General features: G+C 37.1%; 1 protein-coding gene across 1 annotated transcript in view; it reads right to left on the bottom strand.

Annotated features, from left to right (window-relative positions):
* The window catches only part of ppargc1b (peroxisome proliferator-activated receptor gamma, coactivator 1 beta), a 62742-nt gene that overhangs the window by 18315 nt on the left and 22099 nt on the right, over window positions 1-22328 (bottom strand). The window contains exons 2-3 of the mRNA XM_002936698.5: window positions 1743-1910; window positions 482-676 (exon numbers count right to left, since the gene is read on the bottom strand). Of these exons, the coding sequence (XP_002936744.3) occupies window positions 482-676; window positions 1743-1910 (363 nt within the window). The remainder of the gene's footprint in view (window positions 1-481; window positions 677-1742; window positions 1911-22328) is intronic.

Raw genomic sequence — 22328 nt, 5'->3', positions numbered from 1 at the left:
CATTTATTTCTGAATATCTATTGCCCTATTCACACAAAGGCAGCCACATTTAATAGGACTGGATGTGGCGCATGTTGTATTAGGTAGGGTTGTAAATCATAGTTTTTAATTTAAATGTTTCTATATTTTTCAAGACGCTGATTTCTAGCGATTAATCTTTAATAAGAAGAATTTAACCTAACTTTATAAAAAAAAAAAAAAAAAAAAAAAAGATGCTTAACCCATACACATCACTTCAACATAGCGGTTTACAAAGAAGTGTTGTGGTTTAACCCTGAAAAAGTATATATTCGTAGATTTTGTCACCCTACATAAATTTATGGAAACATTCAAATTACACATACAACATATGGATGAGTTTTGTATATGTTTTAAAGCCTTAAATGAAAAAATTCAGACCTTTGTTGCCTATCATACCCATGCAGGCGGCTATTCAGGGCCTCATCCATTTCCACCTTAAACAGTAGGAAGTGATTCTTACTATAGACAGCTCATCTTCACTTTCGGGGCTCAATGGAAGTTCAGCTAGGCTGGGTTTTGGTGAGAGGACAGGTAATGGGCCGACGTTCTCATCTCCCGCAGATACGAAGGCAGAGAGGCTGATATCATCATCATGAATATCATCCAGTGTCTGTGTGAGTGCCGCCAATAAGGCCTCATTTTCACTGTCTATGATCTAAAAGATAATAAAACAGTATTTGATTAGCATTGTTACTCATTCATTTACTTTACCAATAGATTGTTTTCTATGCTTCTATGAAATCATTTGAATACTTCACTGATGTTCTTAATGGTCATTACCCATAATACAGTTATGTACCAGATTTTACCAGTCTGACTTATTGCGACCACTCATAGGTCCGACATCCCTACATTCATTGGTGTTCATTGCTTACCTTAACAATGAACCCTAATGAATTAACATACAGATGTCAGACCTATGGTCCTAAAGCTGTTACATTAAAACTCCAGGCATTTCTGGTAAGCCTAAATACCCATAATGCAGTTATGTACCGGATTTTACCATTTATATTGCAGACAATGCCTACTTTGTGCTATTATTCATATGGGAAGGATACTCTGCATGCACAAGACAGCCATATAATAGCACCAGATAGTTCACTCATAGTGGCAATGAAACAGGAAGGGAATTTATGTTTCATGTTAATCACTTTTATCTTCCGAGTTTAAGTCTCCCAGTGTCCTATTGGAAAGATGGTCTTAAAGTTGGCTGTGATGTAAGAACATTGAAATAGAATTGATTGATTGTTCCATCCATGAAAAGGAAAGATTTTGCTTTTATAAATCCCTCAAGGCAGTGTTAATCCAAATCTGTTTTTCCAAGATTATATTTCCACTGGGTATAACCGGAATTTACCCGACTTATATGTCCCTTCATGCACCTTACTTCTGTAGAACACTCTGAAATACTCATCAAAATACACCTTGATGGCTAAAAGGAACAGTTAAAGCTAATGTTAGGTAGAGAGAGAATATTGTAATGGAAAAGCCAGAACACGTAATGCAGATACAGATGCCTATGATTAAGTGCATCTGTGCACGAAACGCGTTAGGCGTGGCATGTTTTTAAATGGATGAATAAAGACTAAGTTTTAAGAAAATATCTTGCCGTCCGGTGCATTTGGAGTTACCTTTACAATCTTTACAGATGCAACACGAGTTCATGCTTTACTATGGTCAACCCTCTGAGTGTGCAATCCACTCAAGCTCTATTCAATTACCTGTAATAACTCTGAGTCGTCAGTGCTGTACTGGCTAGATTCATTTTCTGACTGATCATTATACCACTGCAGCTCATTAAAGCAAGTGTTAGAGTCAAAATCACTTGCATCCAACTGGGACAGATCGATCTCAGGGAAGTCCAATGAAAGAGGTTCCACACCAGGTTCCTGAAAGAGAAATCAAAAGCATATAATGACGACAAATGAAAGTAAGGTCATTTCGACTGAAAACATGATTTAGTTTTAAGAGTCACATTATGTCGGAATACAGGGGACTAGCTCTCCCTTTTGGTCTATGTATTACCATTGTAGACAAATCTAAACAATATTCTTTTAATATGAATATTAATACTGATAATATAGGCTAAACTGAGCACACCCACACTCTGAAGCTGTTGCTTAGTGGGTTATAAAAATAGGTGCAGTTAAGGGACTGTGTAAATGTAATCAACTTTTTTAAAGACAATGGTCAGCATTAAAATAAGTAGGTCACCTGCAGCAATATGAGCCATCTTAAAAGCCTTTTAATATAACACATCTGCATAGTCTGCCATCATTTCTACACTGGTTATTAGCATTTTGCAAAGGTTCAGAACATATGGATCTCTCTAGCTCATTTCATAAGCAGAACCATTTTTGGCCTGGCTTGCTGCCATTTTGTTTCTAATGCAAAGCCCTTCTGCTCTGCATCTGCAATAAGACCTTCATTCTGTTTCCCCATCTACACAGAATAAAATGTATCATGTTTCCATAAGTTTGTTCTAAGATAGGAAAACTAATTTAAGTTTGGGTGAACCGTAAAGAAAAAGAAAAAAAAAAGAGCTTGAAAATCAATATAAATTAGGTTTTCCCGTGCACATTAGACTGCACAACACGGGACTCAAAAGACACAATAATAAATCAGTTCAATAAAGATGAACAAATTCAGCACCCATTATGACAGGTTTTCATTACTTTGATTAAAGATATGCTTCACATGGGAATATACTTGTACATATTACCATTTCTCATGCACTTAAAGGAGCAGCAGCCCTGAAGAAAACAGATTGGCTAGGACCTTATTTTAAGCCCTTTGCTTGTCTGGGAGCCAGAGCCAACCCTCTAGCTGGGTATGGCCCCTACACTTAAGGTGGCTATACATGTTGAGATCGCCTCATTTGGTGGCCCCACCAAACGAGCGGATCTTCTACCGATATGCCCACCTTAGGTGGGTGATATCGGCTAATACAATATCAAGCTACAATGTTGGGCATAGGTGTTGTTGGAGCGAGGAGTGCATCAATGAGCTGATGTGGTCCCTGATTCGACAGGAAAATCAAACTTGCCCGATCAGCACCTGCCCCATTTTCAGCCAAATGTTGATCGGGAAGGCCCCATACATGGGCAAATAAGCTGTATGGAGTGCATGCATTTACTGAACCAATCTTCCTTAGTACACTATAATGCAAGAACTTAATTTACTGACAAACATTACCAGCAAACTTGGTAGTAGCGGGTTGAGTTTAAGTATCAAAGACTAATAATTCTATTAAGACAGGTAAATAAAAAACCCTTGAGGTCTACTTTCAGCCCTCTGGCCTCCAGGCGGATAGCCCAAACATAATAAAAAGACAGAGGCATATATTATGTTTATCATCATTGTAGAGCTAAGACTAGGGTGCGTATGCTACAATAAATGTAATATTGACGCATGGTTTTCTCAAGTCCCTGGTGCCTGTCTCCAATTAGCCCTTACTGCCAGAGGAAGCCAGTGCCGTCTTCACATCAAAGGGGTTAAGCTTTCTTCTACTACTAACAAGAGGAAAATGTTGTTCAAGCAGTGTTTTGTGGATCATGTGATGTGCGGAGGAGATGGTTGGAGTGCGTAGGACTTAACTGCATGCTCTGGGAACATAGCTAAATATATCACTCTAATTACACAAAGCAGCTGGTACCTAGAGTGACTCTTTCCTCTTTACTCTCACTGATGGCTGGCACAGCATAAAGCTGGAGAGGATGTGTAAATAGGAACCAAGGAAGGATCCTTGGGTCAGCATTGCAGGAGAGAATACCAGTACCTTTAAAGATTATTTCAGTTGGGTTGGCTACATTTATTACGAAGCCTCTGCAAATGGGAACACGCCAAATTCTACTTCATTTTGTGGATGAAGAGAGAGAATCACTAGCTGCTCACAAGAACAGGAGAATAAAAATATCAAAAGTACCTGTACTAAAATGAAATTAAAAAAGCAGTATATCTGTGGTTAAATTCAAATTGTCTATTTTAAAAAGTCAATAATAGGAGAGAGCAGGGCTTGAGTGCTAAAATCAGTAAGGAACTGTACAGGCATTCTTCATGGAACACAGTCCAGATAACTAATGTATTGTGTATAGATGTGTTTGCACTACTTCTTACACCCTGTACATATTATATATTTTATATATACAGATAGGAAAGTGTAGTTTAGCTCTAGTTTCTTCTTAACAAAACAGCTTGGTCACTGCAAACTAAGCCAAAAGATTTCTAAGCAGCTGTGACTTTCATTACGCATTATAATCTGTTAATATAAAAAAAGTACCTAATCACTAACAATTGAAGTAATTGTTTTAGGGGCTCCACTGACGTGAGCGGATTTTAGAATCTGTTGGCGTAAACAAAACAAACCAAAGGCAATTATGGCCTTTTTGTAACTGACAACTTATCCATTACCCTTCTGAGTTCCCAATAGCTTTTAGCCTCCATTTAACATTCAGTATTAAAAGAATACTTTCGTTTGTGTGCGATAAATCAGAAAAGGAAAAGGCTGTAGACATAAATGTGCAAGCTCAGAATGCTCTTATCAAGAGTCCAGAGTCTTAATATGGATATAGGAAGACATTTTTCTGAATACTGCAGCCCTAGTAGCTCTGAATTTTCTCTACAATAGGCTTTGTAAGAATCTCCCACTCAACTCAATTATAACCCTTAAATAGGACTCTAAATATATCTTTGCTGCTTTTGTTCAAACCGTGACTAACCTTTCACACAAGAAGAAAAAATGGTGAAAAAATATTCTAGTAAGAGGGGTTTAGATAACACAGTAGAACGTCACAGGGAAACATGGAGTGGTGTTCTATTCCAGAGACAACACAACCTGTACTTTTGATTAGAAGTACTGTAGGCATAATGGTGTGCGAAGGCTTTACCAGTAAATCTTATTATATGTATATACGTAACACTTCACAGAACATAGAATTACAATTTAAAGACATACCTAAAATTGTAAAGTGAATTGTTTAAAAGGGTTGTACAAATGCCATTATTATAATTGGCCCAATTTGTACACAAGAAACCTATATCCCCCATAGTTAGCAAATCCAAACAGGTAAGTTTTTATTCCATTATTGTGGGCTATGAGCTATTAGGAGCTATTGTCATTAGTAGGAAGTTGTGGGCTATTGGGTAACTTACTACCAACCACAAGTAGAATTTAAGCTATGACAAATTGGGACTGATGGGTATCTGCTTTTTATGTACAAAATATTGGAGAAAAATAAATAAACCATTCCTTGTATGACTATTGTATCTATTATAATCATTGTTCTCAGCCTGGATACATGCTCAGCCTGGGTATGTATCCAAAACACATTATACTGTGGATTAAATAAATATAATGCAATGTACATGAAACCCTGACTGTTTCTTTGACAAATGCCAATTCATTATTATTTCCTTAAATGAAATTCAGCTGAACTTTGTACCAGTTTCTGAAAGGAGTTGTACAACCACTATGTGATGCCACGCCATACCAGTCAGATCCAGGCTCAATCAATAATTCATATTTTCTTATAAATATGAGTCACAGTGTTCCCAATCTCCAGTTACCATATGCCACTTACAGTGGTATTCTAGGGTCAGAGCTACAGTAGACAAACATCTTAGCTCTCATTTGGATTTGGGCATCAACAACAGTGGGAAACAGTAGTTATCAGACTGTAGGCCCAAAACCAAAAACACAGTAATTTTCATTTACATTAATTGCAAGCAAGAAGCTGAATACAGATAGTAGTGAACATGCAGAATAAAGATTGTCAGCTTTTGTGTCTCCTCATGTTAAGACTTAAAATTTGGTATATTTTTGGTTTTAAAAGCTTTGCATACACAATGTATTGTTCACTGCTTGACTTCTTAAAACTGACCTCTATCAAGGGAAAAGGAAAAATATAATATAAAACACATTTCATGGTCAAACTAGAAAAAAAATCAATAATGTCTATTTATATGGACTTCAAATTACTAAACCATTCCTCATTAGGTTATCTTTATAATAAATATTGAAGGACAGTTAATCGGCGAGAGGCTGTATAAACTCAGCCAAGCAATTCCTTGTGTGATCATGAAAACCTAATATATTTTTGTCTGAAAATCAAGACACCACTTTTTTCGAGTAGTAAAACAGATTGACCGGCACAACACAATCTTAAATGTGCAGGAGAGATCTGCCCTGTGTTTATTCAGTCATGTATACATATAGTAAGCAAGGTGGCACCCTGCTGCTATTTTAAACAGGTACCGCTGCACCAAGGAGGACATGTATAGACTGTGTGGCTTTTATTAAGCATTTCAAATGTATTGTCCCATTGCAGGGAATCTATCCAAATCAGTGACCCATTCACTCCCCAGTCCAGGAACGTGAGGTTATGGCGGTCAAGGAAACTCCCTGCACCTAATTTATCTGCCAGTGGCCTGAAGGAATATTATATTAAAATGATACTCCTGCTTCAACTACACATTACAGAATTCTGAAATATTCATCCATATATCACGATAAATGTCAACTTAAAATGAACCTGATCAGCATAGTACTTACAGTATAATAATTAAACGGAAGGTGATACTTTAAATAATGACTGATGATCCACCTATGGCTGTTGGACAACAACTCCCTTTGCCTGGGAGGGCTTTCTGTTAGATGTAGTTGCTAGGCCCCGTATTCAAATGCAGATTGCCTGGTTTTATTTCTTTAGAAAAAATCTTTACTCAAAACTGATTGCCAGTTTTTCTATTCAAGCTTAAACAGAAACTCTCTTTTTCATTACACCCCACTGATGCCACCAGCAGGCCCCAGGTCTTTGCTGGTTTTGGAAACCAGGTCAAGGGCTGTGACCCACAGTTATTGTTCATAACCTTAAATCTGTCTCTCACTGATCATCAATCACATTTACAAGAAAGATACTTTGGAAGGATTAAATGCTGTGCTGAGGCCAATGGCTGGGGCATGGGTCAATGGGAACCTGCCATGGCATAGACCAAGTTGGAAAGAAGAAGCCAACTTGAAGATAAAGCCAAAAGCCTACTAAACATACTAAATGCATTTTGCATGGGCAGGTTTTTAGCACACCAGGGCAATTTTCCTTTGCACTGCTCATTTGCTTGTAAAATAAGTTTTTAGAATAATAAAAAATAACATATAACCAGAATGTAACACACTTGCTCTCAGTATTACTCCTTCATCTGTCACTTTGCTCTAAATCAAGGCTTTTATTGCAGCACAACAGATGTCTTCTACTGAGGAACCGTCTGTCTGTTTCTACCTGTATAGTAGAGGGAATGAAACGTTACATCAATAGCATTTTGTCTGCTCGCCAAGGACGGCAGGATGGGTCGGATAAAACAAAGAGCAATCTTTTCTCTGGGACTCCCTGCAAAAGCAAGAACCCATTAACAGCTGGCTGAGTGCAAGTTTAAGGGTCCTATTGTACACAAGGAATGCGACTGGGTACATTTTCACTTAGAACGCCGAAATGACAGAGAGAGAAGTTAATAGGAGGAAACAGACACAGCTAAAGGAAAGAGCTTTTTACTAGCATTAGTAAGTTACTTATCCTAGTCTATCTTTATGTCTGATGCAGAAAAGTAAGGCCTGGGCCATCATCCCCCAAAGAGGCAATATTTGTTGCCATCTACTTTGTTACTTAAAAATATATTGTATATGCAATGTTTATTTGTTATTGAAATAAAACTATTACTTTTCCTTCATTAACTTTTTGTAATGGAGGGAAAAACAATCATCCCTTATTTTCTTTCTCTTTGTTTACTTATTTGCTGAGAAATGGGACCTAGTTTTCTGCATGTTAGAATAGCCGTCAGTTTAATTAGTAAAATAAAAAATGGCTGCCGTGCATCAGCAAAGAGGCTGTTTTGAACAGCACTAAATGAAATGCCTGCTGGATTTAAAATAAAATGTAAAATCATCACATCCATAGTGGCATGATGTAGAGCTTTGCTGAATGTCCTGCTCAAAGCCTCACTAATGCAGCAGCCCACAAACCATCTGTTTGGATTTAAAGCTTACAGGATGCCCACATTACCCAGCCTGCACTCTCATTAGAAGGATGAGGAATGAGAACGGCATTATGGTGATTTGTAATGCGGACCTTTGATCACGGAAAGTATAAGGGACATATGCAGGACACCCCTGCCCCTCTATACCTTGTAACACTAATGTTTAAATCTGGATTGTCCAGCCTATAGCCCACACACTGCTGTGAACTTCAAGTTCCAGCATCCCTCAACTACTGACTGCTTAATAATGCTATTTAATAACAGCTAAAGGTTTACTGGTTGTAGCGAAAGACAGTTTGAGCACTGCTAATTCAGATACCTTTACTGTACTGAATGTAGAAAACACAAAACAATTCTATAGGACCAGTGGTACCTAAGACCAGGTAATACAGGTATAGGACCTGTTATCCAGAATGCTCGGGACCAAGGGTATTCCGGATAATGGGTCTTTCCATAATTTAGATCTCCATACCTTAAAGTCTACTAAAAAAAAAAATCAATAAACATTAATTAAATCCAATAGGATTGTTTTGCATCCAATAAGGATTATTTATATCTTAGTTGGGATCAAGTACAAGGTACTGTTTTATTATTACTGCGAAAAAGGGAATCAGTTTTAAAATTCTGAATTATTTGATTAAAATGAAGTCTATGGGAGACAGGTTTTCCGTAATTCAGAGCTTTCTGGATAAGGGGTTTCTGCTTAAGGGATCCCAAACCTGTACAAGTCATTTGCATTATTCGATAGCTTGGTTCAGCCACTACTGTTACAATTTTACAGGTAAAGTGCTCAGTTAAAACAAATGAGTGGCAACAGGACTTTTAAGGTGGACTTTTAGACCTGCAATGAACTGGGAAACAGAAAATGAGTGTGACAACATAGAGAACAAATGTTTTCTATAACATTCACTGGTGGATATAGAAAATATTTATGCTGCAGTAAATGAGTCAGGAAATGTAGTACCTGTTGCACTAATAACATGGTAACAAACAGAAGCACACAGTTACTTGAATGGTGAATATAAATTTATCTAGGAAAATCTTGAATCACATATGTAAAAAGACCCCCTTTAAAAATGAAAATCATTAACTATATGAATTTCAGTTTGGGGTAATACTTTGTAAGAATGAGCTGAAATTCAGTAAAGGGCATTAAGAAAGATATAGGCCTACATGACCCTGAGATATTGATCACAACCCTAATTCCAAGGACGGAACCTGATAGATTCCAGGAATGTCTATGTTAAGTTAGGTTCATTGCCCAATCAATACATTTGTGTGTTTAAAAAGAAGAGAAATTCTTGCCCTAATTCATAATCAGAGCACTTTACAGTTCCTTGAATTCGAGAGCAAGGTACAATATGTAGCTACTGGCCTTTGTCACAGTAGTAACCTGAACAGGGTTGTGTTGCTTTACTTGGCACCCTCATCTTTTTGCTAGTTGACTTTTGCTGGACTCTGCTCTGGGGAGAGGCAAAAACAACAGTAATTGGAAATTCAAGCTGAAATCAGCATGCAACTGCAAGAAGTTGATCCAGGCCCATTTATTGAGCAAGCTTCCCGAGAAGTAAACTCCCAGACGGATTTAGCTTGCAGTCAACAAATATGGGTGTAAACTGCACTAAAAACCAATTGGTCAGTTTTATGGCCTTCCCATTGACATTGTAATGGAAATTTAGTGCCTTTACAAATGTGGCAACAACAACTGGCAAAGAATTATAATACTAATCCTGGAATTGAGCCAAAAGCACATTCTTAGTCACTTTAATCAGCAAAGACAATGTGATAAAAAGCATTATTCAAAAAAATATATTTACAGTATATCAGTGCCATCAATCTTTTTCCATGCAGTTGGTGATTGGCATACCATGTTTATTGTATTATATTATATCAAAATTATTATATCATATTTGTGAGTCTACTGGGTCACTAGGCAGTATGGGGATTCCAAAAGTACCATGGGCTTTGTCGGGCATATTCAATTCCCAGGGGCTACAAATGGGCAGGCCTATTGCAAAGTACATGAGTAACAAACAGCCTTCTTTCTCTTGTTGGCTTATATAACTGTGTAAGGCTTTATATAACTGTGAACTGGCCTGGCTTTTATCTTTTCACACATCCCAATCAGAGGCCTGTTGTCAGATGGCAAATGATGTTACATGTATACTTTAATCTCTAATCACACTCTGGGCCATATCATTAGATAAGTATTTGGCTTAACCTGTAAACAATGAACAACACCAATAGCTAATGAAGAAATGAAGAAGTAAAAATCAAAATATTTAATTAATACCTATACCTAAAGTGATCTTACAATTCACAACCCTATACGGGTATGGGAACTATTATCCAGAATGCTCAGGACCTGGGGCTTTCCCAATAAGGGACCTTTCCATAGTTTGGATCTCCATACCTTAAGTTGAAAAAAAAAATAATTTATACATTAAATAAATCCAATAGGATTGTTCTGCCTCCAATGAGGATTAATTATAGCTTAGGATCAGGTACAAACTCCTGTTTTATTTTTACAGAGAAAAAGGAAAGCATCTTTAAAAATTAGAATTATTTGAGAGCTTTTTGGAAAACGCATCTTATACCTGTAATATGTTGGTCTTCATATACATTTTTTTTCTTCTTTTAAACTGAATTAGAACATTGTGAAAACATAAAAACATGCATTGATTCTCCCCAATTATACCCAAACTCTCTTAAGTAGTTAGTTCTACCACATATGATAATATAATGTATAGAATGCATCAGTTATGCCTTCTCTGTCGATTTCTCAACTCTGGACTAGGACAACTGTGGGTGGAGAACTAAGAATGATGAGGGCCCAGTTAGACAATCAATTAGTATAAGAATTCAGGTGAACATTTATGTGCTTTTTGGATCCTGTTACTATGAGATCTGTAATTACTAATATGTACTAGTATTCTTGCTGTAAGATACATATACTATGACCAACAGTTGAACAACTGTATTATAGCTTTGGTTTTCCTTAGCTTTCTAGATGTGTCATGCACCCTCAGGTCTCATCGTTGTTAAGCAGATAACAACTACAGGTCATAAGAGGACTCTTACCCTCTTCTTTGGAAGAAATCTTTGGCATTGGCTGACTACCCGCCTTCTGGCTAGTCATTACTTTCTAATGTTGCTAAGATAACAAATAAAAAAAAAACAGTGCAAAGCTTGGAAATGCCATTTGTCAGCGTTTAATGTCAGACTGCAAACACCGGATAAAGTAAATATACCTCCTGCTGTGTACTGTATAAAATGTCACAGTGAATAGAAGCCGTTGGGGCCTTTGTCTACGTGCCACCGACAACTGAATATATTTATAAACACAAATTAAGCCTAGTGTGGAGAAGGCAGAATAGATTCCCTCCTATACTTTATAAATATTTAATATTCATTAGGGAAGAGGCAAACCTGTGTGAGCTCAAAGGAACAGGTGCATAAAGGCCGTATAGAGTTATTTCCATGCACTGATAACACATCTCGTGATATTCTTAAGGGGGTCACAAAGTGAATATAAGCAAGGGGAACTATTCCTTAATGTCACAAACACGTGCTGTAAAATGGAGATAAAAGGAGTGACACAGACACATTAAATAGATTCTTAAAAGGAAACAATGTTGGCCTCATGTAGTATTTACCCCACTGCTATGCTACCCAGCAACCAATCAGCAAATACTTTTGACCAGCCTAGGGTATACTGTCGTGCAGGGCACCAGTATGTCATACTCTAGAAATGTTATCCCATTTTTTATGCCTTAATATTGCCATCAGAATCAATGGGAACAGAGCCAATTAATTAATCTGGTGCTATTTGTTGACAAAGTAAATTAGGCCTAGCGCCCTGAGCCCCATAATGGTTTCTCTCTACAGTTGATTTGTTTAGAGCAGGGTTGTCCAATTGGAGGCCCACGGGTCTGGTGTGGCAATCCTAAGGATTTGTATGGCTCTCAGCTTATTCTAGGGTTTCACATACTTTAATGTATAACATCATCATAATCATAATCTAGCCCTCGAACACAATGTATGAGAAATAATTGGCACACTTCATGTAATAAGTTTGACAGCACTGGTTTAGAGCACCTCATATGAGGTCTATAGTCTGAGAGAATATCATCTGAAATGTGTAGCAAATAGAATCATTTTCCCATTACAAGGCTTCCAAGGAAAAGTTACACTAATCAAGATTTACATTCTTAGTTATTCAGGGAGATTTCAGGGGGGGGGGCTCAGTATCCTTCCCAGGAACAGAAGACATTAAGATTCCTTTCTGTTGCAGCTGTTCCCCCCATTCCCAGGAGGAAAATACCAATTGATGCTTACAAAAGAACAAAAAGATAGTTCTGCAATGTATGGATCTATTTCTGCATCTTGGATTATCACTTTGCTCCCCAATATTTATCATAAAGATGGGAAAAAGGGAGATGTTTTTCTTAGACTATTATGTACATATTCATGAAGCTCATTGGAGATACTTTAAAGTTTAAAGTCTACTATATGTTTTGAAGATGAACCTTATAAGTACAGTAGAACCCAAAAGTGCAAGCTTTTCTGCTATGACCTCACTTTATCTAGTTCTTTAGCACAGGGTTAGTCAATGCAGCAATTAAGCTGCTGTACTACACAGACAACAGAAAGGGAAAAAGAATATATAATCATTTTTCTTGTCAACTGGACGCCCAATAACTGTTCACTGTCACTTTAATTAACCAAATACTGTAATTATTGACAACGACTGTAATAATTAGCAGTTGGTGGAAATCTGTGAATTATAGTTCAGTAAGAGATGAACCAATAAACCATACGGTGATAATGACATACCCCACACTGTATACTGTAAAAGACCAAGCATGTTACCCTTACAATGACTAAGTGCCATTTACTAAGCCACTTCATTCTAGCTCTTCCTCGTTAAATCAGATCTGTCATTTATGTCTTTATTTCAACCAGAAGAAACTAGATGCCTAAAGAATATTTTAAATGAAGGACATTTAATGTAATGTAAGCAACCAGAGAGAAACCTACTGAACTAGCAAAGCCCTTGGCATTATTTAGACTGATGCAACACAATCCTTTGCAGAATGTTCTGCTGATCTATACTTACGGCTTTCTGAGCAAAAGTCATTTACTCTGATGTGGATAAATTAGTTTAAAATTAACCTCCTAAAAGAACAAGACGAAAAATGTAGCAAATAAAATCTGGAGTTATTGTTTAAGGTATGTGAGCTCAAATATACAATAAAAGAAAAGCACACATCTTAGTGTTGCTTTTTGACAGCAATAAAATGGAAACTTGTTATATCTTGCCTATAGCTTCCTTAAGGAAATGAAATCTCTGCTTTATGCAGCAGAAACACAAGTAAAATCAATGCATTTTACAAACTCTATCATTCGAGGAAAAAGGATTTCTTGCTTCTGGCATACTCTTTAAAGAGGGTCAAAAACAAAACAAGCTATTGGCACAATAAAAGATATAGTAAACTATAACCATGTAGACTAGGTGGAGTATCAACTTTCAAGAGACTTTAGATCTGTTTTCATGGTTGTTAAAAGTTCATTTTTGACCTATGGCAACCAGCAGCATCCAATCAACTATGTGCTATCATTCAGCAGTCCAGTAAATACTGTCGGTTGATTGGCGGCTACATTGTGTTGGTCTTGGAGGAAGATTTTCACCTGCTTTCCTAAAACCCTTTTGCCTAATGACAGATCTAGTTCAAGGTTATTTTGCTTTATATAAAAATGGGCAGGCAGGCCCCTGGCAATTTTATATAAATTAACAATATACTGGTATGCGACCTACGATGCACAATGATTAGGACCTGGGGTTTTCCGGACAAGAGATATTTCCATATTTTAAGTCTAACATACCTTAAGTCTACAAAAAATCATTTAAACATTAAATAAACCCACCAGGACTGTTTTGCCACCAATACAAATTAACTATTCTTCTTAAGTTAATTAATTCTTATTAATTAACTTAGGATGAAGTACAAGGTACTGTTTAATTATTAAAGAGCAAAAGAAACATTTTTAAAAATGTGAATTATTTGATTAAAATGGAGTCTATGGGAGGTGACCTTCCAGTAATTTGGAGCTTTCTGGATAATGGGTTTCTAGATAACTGATCCCAAACCTGCATACCAATTCAAAACTTCTCTAGCTGAACAAAATAAATATGCAATAATATACATTTTCAAGTGAATATATTAATCAAGTCGGCACACCTCTAAGTAGATTGGCCAAATAGGGCACAGAAGAATCCCACTTGGGCACTTTTATGCCAAGGTGCCCTGGGCATGTCCACCTGGATGGTCAAAATATACTAGTGCTATCTTTACTGCATTGCTATCTAAGTCATCAACAACCAGCACAGACCAATATGGGACTTTCATTTAAAGGGATTTGATCATGATTTCTATGGTGTAGATAGAAATAATTAATTCTACCATTTGAAATTTTATTATTAAACCAAAGAAATTTATCTTTTTTTAATTGTAATATTGTTTTGTAGGCAGCCATCTTAGGGCATTGTGCCTGATCCTGTGCTTTCAGAAAGCAACAAACTTTAAATTTAAATATCACAAAAATGTGGTTGCTCTTTTGAAAAATGGATTTCCATGCAGAATTTTGCTGGTGGAGCACCATTAACTGATGCATTTAGTAAAAAACATATTTTGCCTTGACAGAATCCCTTTAATGTGGAAAGCCTATGTACTAAACAATAGCTGAAAATAAATTCAATTTTCCCACCATGCTGTACAATAAGAAGTACGACTACACAACATTGTTACACCTAGAGACCAAAAAGCTGAGAGTGTCCAATGTTACTGAACCAGGAAGAAAATAAATTGGTTTGCTTGTACAGTCCAACATGATGGAAATTGGATCTGATGGTCTATTTTTCAAAGCAAATCTACTATATTACTATGAGGGGCATGCTTGCGTCTATCAAAATAGACAATCTTACATTATTTATTTTAAACAAATAGACTTTTCTGATTTATACACATGAAATGTGTCTCCAGACCCAATTTAGATAAAAGGGAGGCTATTGCTATGTTGATGGAAACGGTCTTTTCATGCCTTGTTCATTTCTAATGCTCAAGCTTAGTCATATATGCTGACAAGGCTTCAGAGAGCGATTCTGCTTTTCCTCTCTATCTCTACACTCAAATAAATTGCCTACTCCGCCAGCCACAGAAATTAGATTTTTACATTACTCTAAGTGAAAACGTTATTAGATAATAATTGCATTACAATGGGAATTTCAGTCCCATTTCTTCTCTCAGTGATTCCCCCAACACGATGAATTGGATGCCACAAAAAGGCATTTACTTTGTAATAAAAAGCGAGAGCTGATCAAGTGGCACATTGGGAAATGCAAAATGCTCCTTGTTATTACAGAATGCGACTGTGGGTTCTGTATTGAGGTTCACTTTCAGTCATATTTACATAAAAGAAGGTTTAGTTCTAGAACTCAGGACTGGAACCCTGAGAGTACCGAGCCAGACCTTTATAGTAACCTCCTGCAATCAATGAAAAACAGTTTTGTGAAAAAGGAGATGATATAACCTCCTTGAGAACTACAGATCCACATTCAGTAAGTGTCATCTAGGTAAGTAACACAATCTGACCTAATAGATTTTCCATAGTAAATTTGTTATGAGGGTCATCCCCCCCAGACTAGAGTCCACAGCATTTCCACAAAATGGTATGTATCCCTTGTTGTACAGATAATGGGTGTGTTACATGGCATAGTTATGGCACATGTAGGCTTTGGTCAGAATCAAAACCTGCATGTGCACATTTTAAAGCCATAGTGTGCATGCCTCACTAAAATCGTAACCAACGTCAGTCCTTAAATCTTTTCCCAGCGATGCATGGAAATGTATTTTTTTTTTCCTCTAGAAATCGCTTAAGTAGCCTTTGCCTTATTGCGTTTGTCATGAACAAGAATTCTTTCATTCCACCTCAGGTTCAATAGGATTAGTGGTTTAATAAAACAATCAAGCAGAAGGTTTTGTGCCTTGTGACTTATTCACAAACAATAAAGTCTGTTTGTATGAACTTACATATCTGTCTGAATGGTTACATTGACTGTGGTGGACATCAAATGGTGCATTATGAGTACACAGTTTATTTAAAGTGATGATGACCAAAGAATATGTTGCTGCCTCTAGCTGGGCGTTTCTGAGTATATGCTATTTTTTCTAGTTTTAGAATAAATGTGTTCTGGCCAATCGTCCTGTTTAACAGATAGAGATCCTGACAGAGAAAAGAGCATCATTCAAGCCACTGCATTCACATAAAAATGCAGTAAAGCACTGTTTCAGAGAAAGCCTACAGCAAATGTAGGTAGCATATTGAGAAAGAATGGCCTGGTTTTCTACTCAGTGCTTCTCCCTTGGGAAGAAATGTCAATTGAATTGTCAGACCTTGCATTGTCCTCCAGCTAGGGTTACTGGCAAAGCTTACATACGTAGATTGCAGGAAAGCCTACTGCAGCAATAAAGGAATAGTGCACAGACAGCCAATAGGAATGTCAGTGCGCATTTTCACTGTTTTAACAGGGTTTCAAGTAGCAATTGGAGATAGACCACTGACTGATATGGGTAAAAAATGTTGATGGGCTGCACCACTTTCCAGAAAGCATGTGCCTTGTGGGTATCAAACAGCAGAGAGCCCTTTGATAAAATGAAAACCAGTTATAAGAAATTGTATTATGTAGCAGTAGTGACTCCAATTCAGAGGTGTTATCTTGGAGTGGACAGTCTGTCCATTATTCTCTTCTGATCATTAACCTGAGGAAGATGAATTCTAAAATGATCATGGTTTGTTTTTAAAAATTGTATGTAAAATGCACTTTAGCACAGGGAGAAAAAGCCTCTGAAAGACTTTTTGTGAAGGTCAAAATCAATTTATGCCAATGTTAGAGGAACAGGTGTTTTTTATGAGAGTGTTGTCTTGTTTTTCTATGTCATTGGACAATAATCCACTGTATAAAATGTTTGTGGGCCTTTGGTAAGGCATAGAGCAAAACATCTTTTGGAGACTCACATCCAGCGTACAGGGTCTGTTCTTTAGGATGCACTGCAGGCATACTTTAGGACCCTTTTACAACATTCTAGTTCTGGTAAGGCCTGAAATGCCAGCATTTCATTCAAGAGCATGTCTACCTCTAAATCTACCATAATCTTGATGAACAAGTGATATTTCTATAATCTGAGGGATTAATGGAGCAATTTGTTTTGTACTCTATTCTGTTTCTTGTTATAGATGAAAGAGCAGAAGGAAATTGCTTGAAAAGCTATAAAGTGTGTCCTTGTTAGTTACTGCAGGAACTCATACTAATTATTAATTATTAGTTAGTCTAACTAGTTAGAAGGACAAATCCTGCATATGCGTCTACCAGTAAAATGTGATTTATCACAGGTCATATTGTCATATGGATGTGTTTACAGAAGTAGGTGTCAGTGTATGTTATTATATGCTATGCTGTATAATACATCTGATTTATACAGTGCTGCACTCCAGGGAATACAGATGCTCCATAGAAAGCAAGGTAGCCATCTTTGGCTGCATTGTATGTGCAGAGACTCTGGGAGAAGAAAGTGACTGCTCCAAGGGAACAACCAGCAGGCACAGTGTCTCAAGCTTTCATTGCAGGGTTTCCATTTAATTATCCCAATATACATTTTAAACCCACAGAGAAGCAATTTGTGATCACAGAAAGAATGGTACAAATAAATTCCCCTATGATTGCATTTCCTATCCTTTACACTTGGGAATTATTTTACTGGAAGAATAAGATGTGCTCTGAATTCTCAGTGCAACACCGCCACGCAAACCAAGCATTGTACTGCGTACCTTAAAGAGACTTCTCTTTGAAATTAGGTCACGGTGAAAATTCTGGGTGTCAGATTACTACTGATATTTTGATATGTGAGCCACCCTCCATTTGAAAGGAAACCTCATGCTGATTGATTTGAAGACACTTTCACAAATAGCTGGAAAGGAAGAAATATATCCAACCTTGTAAAGGAAGTACCTAAAATATTAAAATGTGAAATAATACTAAGTACACCTACTGTAGCTCCGCTAGCAACATGGGAGGTATGGGGCACAAGGCCCACTGACCCCTTCTACTACTGTAATATTTCTGTCCCTGGAAAAACATTGCCCTATTTACCATTGGTCAGCTCAGCATCGTTTCGCTAATAATACATGACAAACACTAGCAACCCAATAGGTGCAGGTGCACCACCAACAAAATAATAACACTCTCATAAGATTCTGATTCTCAAAACCCACGCATTGCAGAAGAGAAGGCTTGAGGGCTGCATTAAAAATCAGGAAGAAAGGAACAAGAAATGAATTAAAAAGGTGTAGATTTTAAAAGGGGTTATAAGAAATGGGGGAATACAATCAATTGGAAGTATTAGTCCATTAAATGAAATTGTTGCTTCCTTTTAAGGTTTATGTGTCGTATATTTGTCCCAAAGCGATCGTTCACTAAAAAGAGCAAACTAGCAAAATGGTTTGTCATTTGTTTGCTATTTTCTTCAGCCTCCAATTGACACAGTAATAAATAGGATCCCAATGACGAACTGTGAGAAGATAGAACAGTAGGCAGGAGGCGACTGAGTACGCATTATAGTAAAATGTGCTGACAGCCACGTGACAATACTACAGAGTGAGTGGCTAAATATAGCCACCTCATTTATTATCACTGCCCGACCGAGCGTGATCGTAGGATGGTTTTTCTGCCCTCCTGAAAACTTGCATTGCCGCAGGCTGCTTTTGATATGCCTGTGAAGATTCAAAAAGAAAGGGTAAACCATGAAAGCTCCTATTCCCTGGAAGTTCAGGTAGTGGTTGAACACAGAACAAAAAACAACACGGTCATAAGAGGCATTTATAGTTAGCATGTCCGACCAACCCCTTCTCCAAGTTAGTGCAGCACAGTTCACCTTTCAGTTTTACAGCCTATAACTCTGAATCAAGTGTAACAAATTTATAAAAAAAAAAAAAAAATAATAATAATAATAATAATAATAATAATAATAATAATAATAATTTTATATATATATATATATATATATATATATTCATATATATTAACAAATAATATTGTCTTATTATTGCCAGTATTTAGATTAAACAGAGGCACTGCTTGCACAGACAGGTACATGTGTACATATACACAAAGTAACACACAGACCGCACAGAAAGGACTGTTTACTTAGTACACATTAAACTGTTTACACACAACATCTATCAAGAATTAATTAGGTGGAGCTGGTATAACAACATTTCTTATAATAATAACATAATGATAATAGGTCCTTACAAGAGTCTCATAATAAACCTAAACTTTTCTAATAGCACCTTATTTTTAAACATAAGACCAATTTTTTTTTTTTTTTTTAAGTACTGTACCTGTAGTGTTCCTTTTAACTCATAGGAAAAAATAAACCTTTTCACTGAGCTCAGAATATCAAACATTATGGATTAGCAAGCTCATTTCCTTAGTAAGCCGCCTTTTCCTGCCACATCTAAGAGGCTGTTAGGCATTAGACATTAGAAAAATAGGCCAAGGCAGTGTTACAATGGCAGCTGCATGACTATTTCTTCTTTCCAGGCATAGTGGCCTTTTTTCAGGACTTTATAATGAAGGCTGTTGGTGAGTGCTGAGATTTCTAGGAAAAAAACAGAATGAGGAACCACAAGCTATCATTGAGCAACACCAATATATATGTCTGACAGCTATATAGGTTATCCCACACCTAAAGCCCCTACTCCCTTACTCCTCCCATATTTACTACAAAAAGCTGCTGCTCTTTGAAAAGGTAAATGTATTGTATTATGATTTCAAACAAGCTTTCTATTAACAACTGTCATTCTGCGATACATGCCTGATCGAGCTACCAGCTTTATCAATTATGATATATAAGAATTATAATGATTATATATTTTATCTCTATTGAGTAGGGCCTTTAACCCTCGTATAAGCCAATATTTGTTTGTAAACATGCACTTTTTTAGTTGATATGAAACAGAAGAAGTTTTTTATCATACATTAGCAAGACTGCACACTGACACATATTATAACATTTGTTGCCATTGGTGGATGACTCACTAAACACTATTATAGGTTGGCAAAACTTCTTTTTAATTTGTGCAAAGGAAAACTGGTTAGCACTTGGCATATTTTCTGTTAATGACATTTATTAGTACCCCATAAACATATTGTTTTTCCTGACACTGAAATGGTGTTCTTTCTGGTTTTTCCTGAAAGAACTAGACCAGTCTGCACTAATTACACCAACTGCCTGTAGGTGAGAGGAGCATAAGGGCCCTCAAGGGAGAATGCAGCATTGCACAACATGAAATGGAAGACACCCTGAGGCCAAATGAAAAAATGAGAGTAAAGATGTGTTAGACATAAGCAGGGAGACATTTCATCTTGATGTGTTGTAATTACAATAAATGTCTTCCACCCTGGAATTTGGAGAACAGTTCATCCTCCTTCAAGTTGTTAAAGTAAAAAAAAAATACACTCATTGTTCAGTGTTAGCAATGACAGTGTGTACACAGTTTTCTTTTACAATTCCCATCTCCATAAACACCATTTTTGTGTGTTAAGCTGGCCATGCACAGGCCTATAAAAACTGCAAATTTAGCCCCTTCAGACCAAGGTGGCAGTCTACTAACCAACATATTTAGCCTCCCAACGGGCAGGTTAAAAAATCCCATTAGATAGGGGTTGCATCAGCACTCTGCTCCACTCTTCTCCATACAAAAACAAAGGGGGATGCTGGGAGCTGTAGTTCAAATTCAAATTTATTGTAGCACAAGTTAATAATTGTTATGCTGATCTATGCAAATAACCCTAGTTAATTTGTCAACAGTATGACCAGAACTTTGCACTCCATTCATACCAAAGACTTAATGGCCCTGTATATGTTAGGATCAGCAGATTCCAAGTAGCATAGCAACAACTTTGTGGAAAACAAGTTTTTTTCTTTCTAGTGTTAATATTTTAGTGTTATATTAATATTTTGTTCTGCAGATCTCAAATTGGGAATTTAGATACATCTGTTTGCTATGGTCCTACCTAAGTTAAAAGCGAGTAGTATAAATTGCAGACTAGAAGATAAAAAGGAGCATGTAAATGTAATGTTATAAAAATTTGCTTTATGGCAGGCACTTTGAACCTAGAGCTCCAAAGAGGCAGGAAAAAAGTTAAGACACCAAAATTCTAAAAATATAAAAAAATTACCAACTGAAAATGCTTTCATGATGTCGATATCTACATCATACTATGATGTACGTCCCTTTTAAGCCTCACATCTTTGGCCTAGGCAGTATTTATTTAATGCAGCTCCTGGCTGAGAGAAAATGTCTGATAAGCCTGCAGTTTAGCATGCACAGTATGTATAGAACTAGCAAGAAGAGGCTGATCAGGAACATGTAAGCCATAAAGATGAGACATGAGGACCAAACAAGGCAAAGCGCAGCAAAAGAGAAATAACTGCACCCGCTTCATCAAGACTCTCGACCATTTACTCTAAAAGGAAATGGGGAATGACTGCATCTGTTTCTATTATCAGTGTTACAAGAGCTTAGGGCACGAGACGCAAAGGGAAGATTAACACCAGCAGACTAGATTCCCATGGATTCAGTCACATACTGTGTGTGTGCACTACAGTGCTAAAGATGCCAGTTGTACAGGGGCACTACATGTGCTTTATGAAAGCAACTAAGTTGCGTCAGTTATATAAATACATGTGACAGTTTCCTTCATTGCAAGTAAGATGACCCTGCAGCAGATCAAGCAATCACTTCCCTGCCCACTCTGGAGTATGACATGGCAGGATATGAGATGTTCTAAGGAAAACAGTTTATTCCAGCCAACTAAAAATAAAAATCCTCATATGCAATACCTTGATTCAGCAGGGGTATAGCGTTTCCAACCTTCACAAAAGAGAACCATTAGTATAATATAAACCTTCATTCATGAATCAGTAAATGCTTACAAGTGGCATTACAACAAGGATTACAGGTTTCCACTTCTGGACTACAGTGTGAGAGGTACAGTGTGACAGCAAAGGTAACATATGGAACCATACAGGGATGTTAGACTTGTCTACGACTTAAGCTGGCCATACACGCACCGATAATATAGTACGAAACCTCGTTTCGTACGATATTCGGTGCGTGTATGGCAAGTCGGCGAGTCGACCGACTCGCCGATCGGGCCA

This window comes from Xenopus tropicalis, chromosome 3 (genome assembly GCF_000004195.4).
Source record: "Xenopus tropicalis strain Nigerian chromosome 3, UCB_Xtro_10.0, whole genome shotgun sequence".
In the NCBI taxonomy this organism is placed as follows: Eukaryota; Metazoa; Chordata; class Amphibia; order Anura; family Pipidae; genus Xenopus; species Xenopus tropicalis.
The sequence above is the reverse complement of the archived record's forward strand: the minus strand, read 5'-3'. Positions and strand labels throughout refer to the sequence as shown.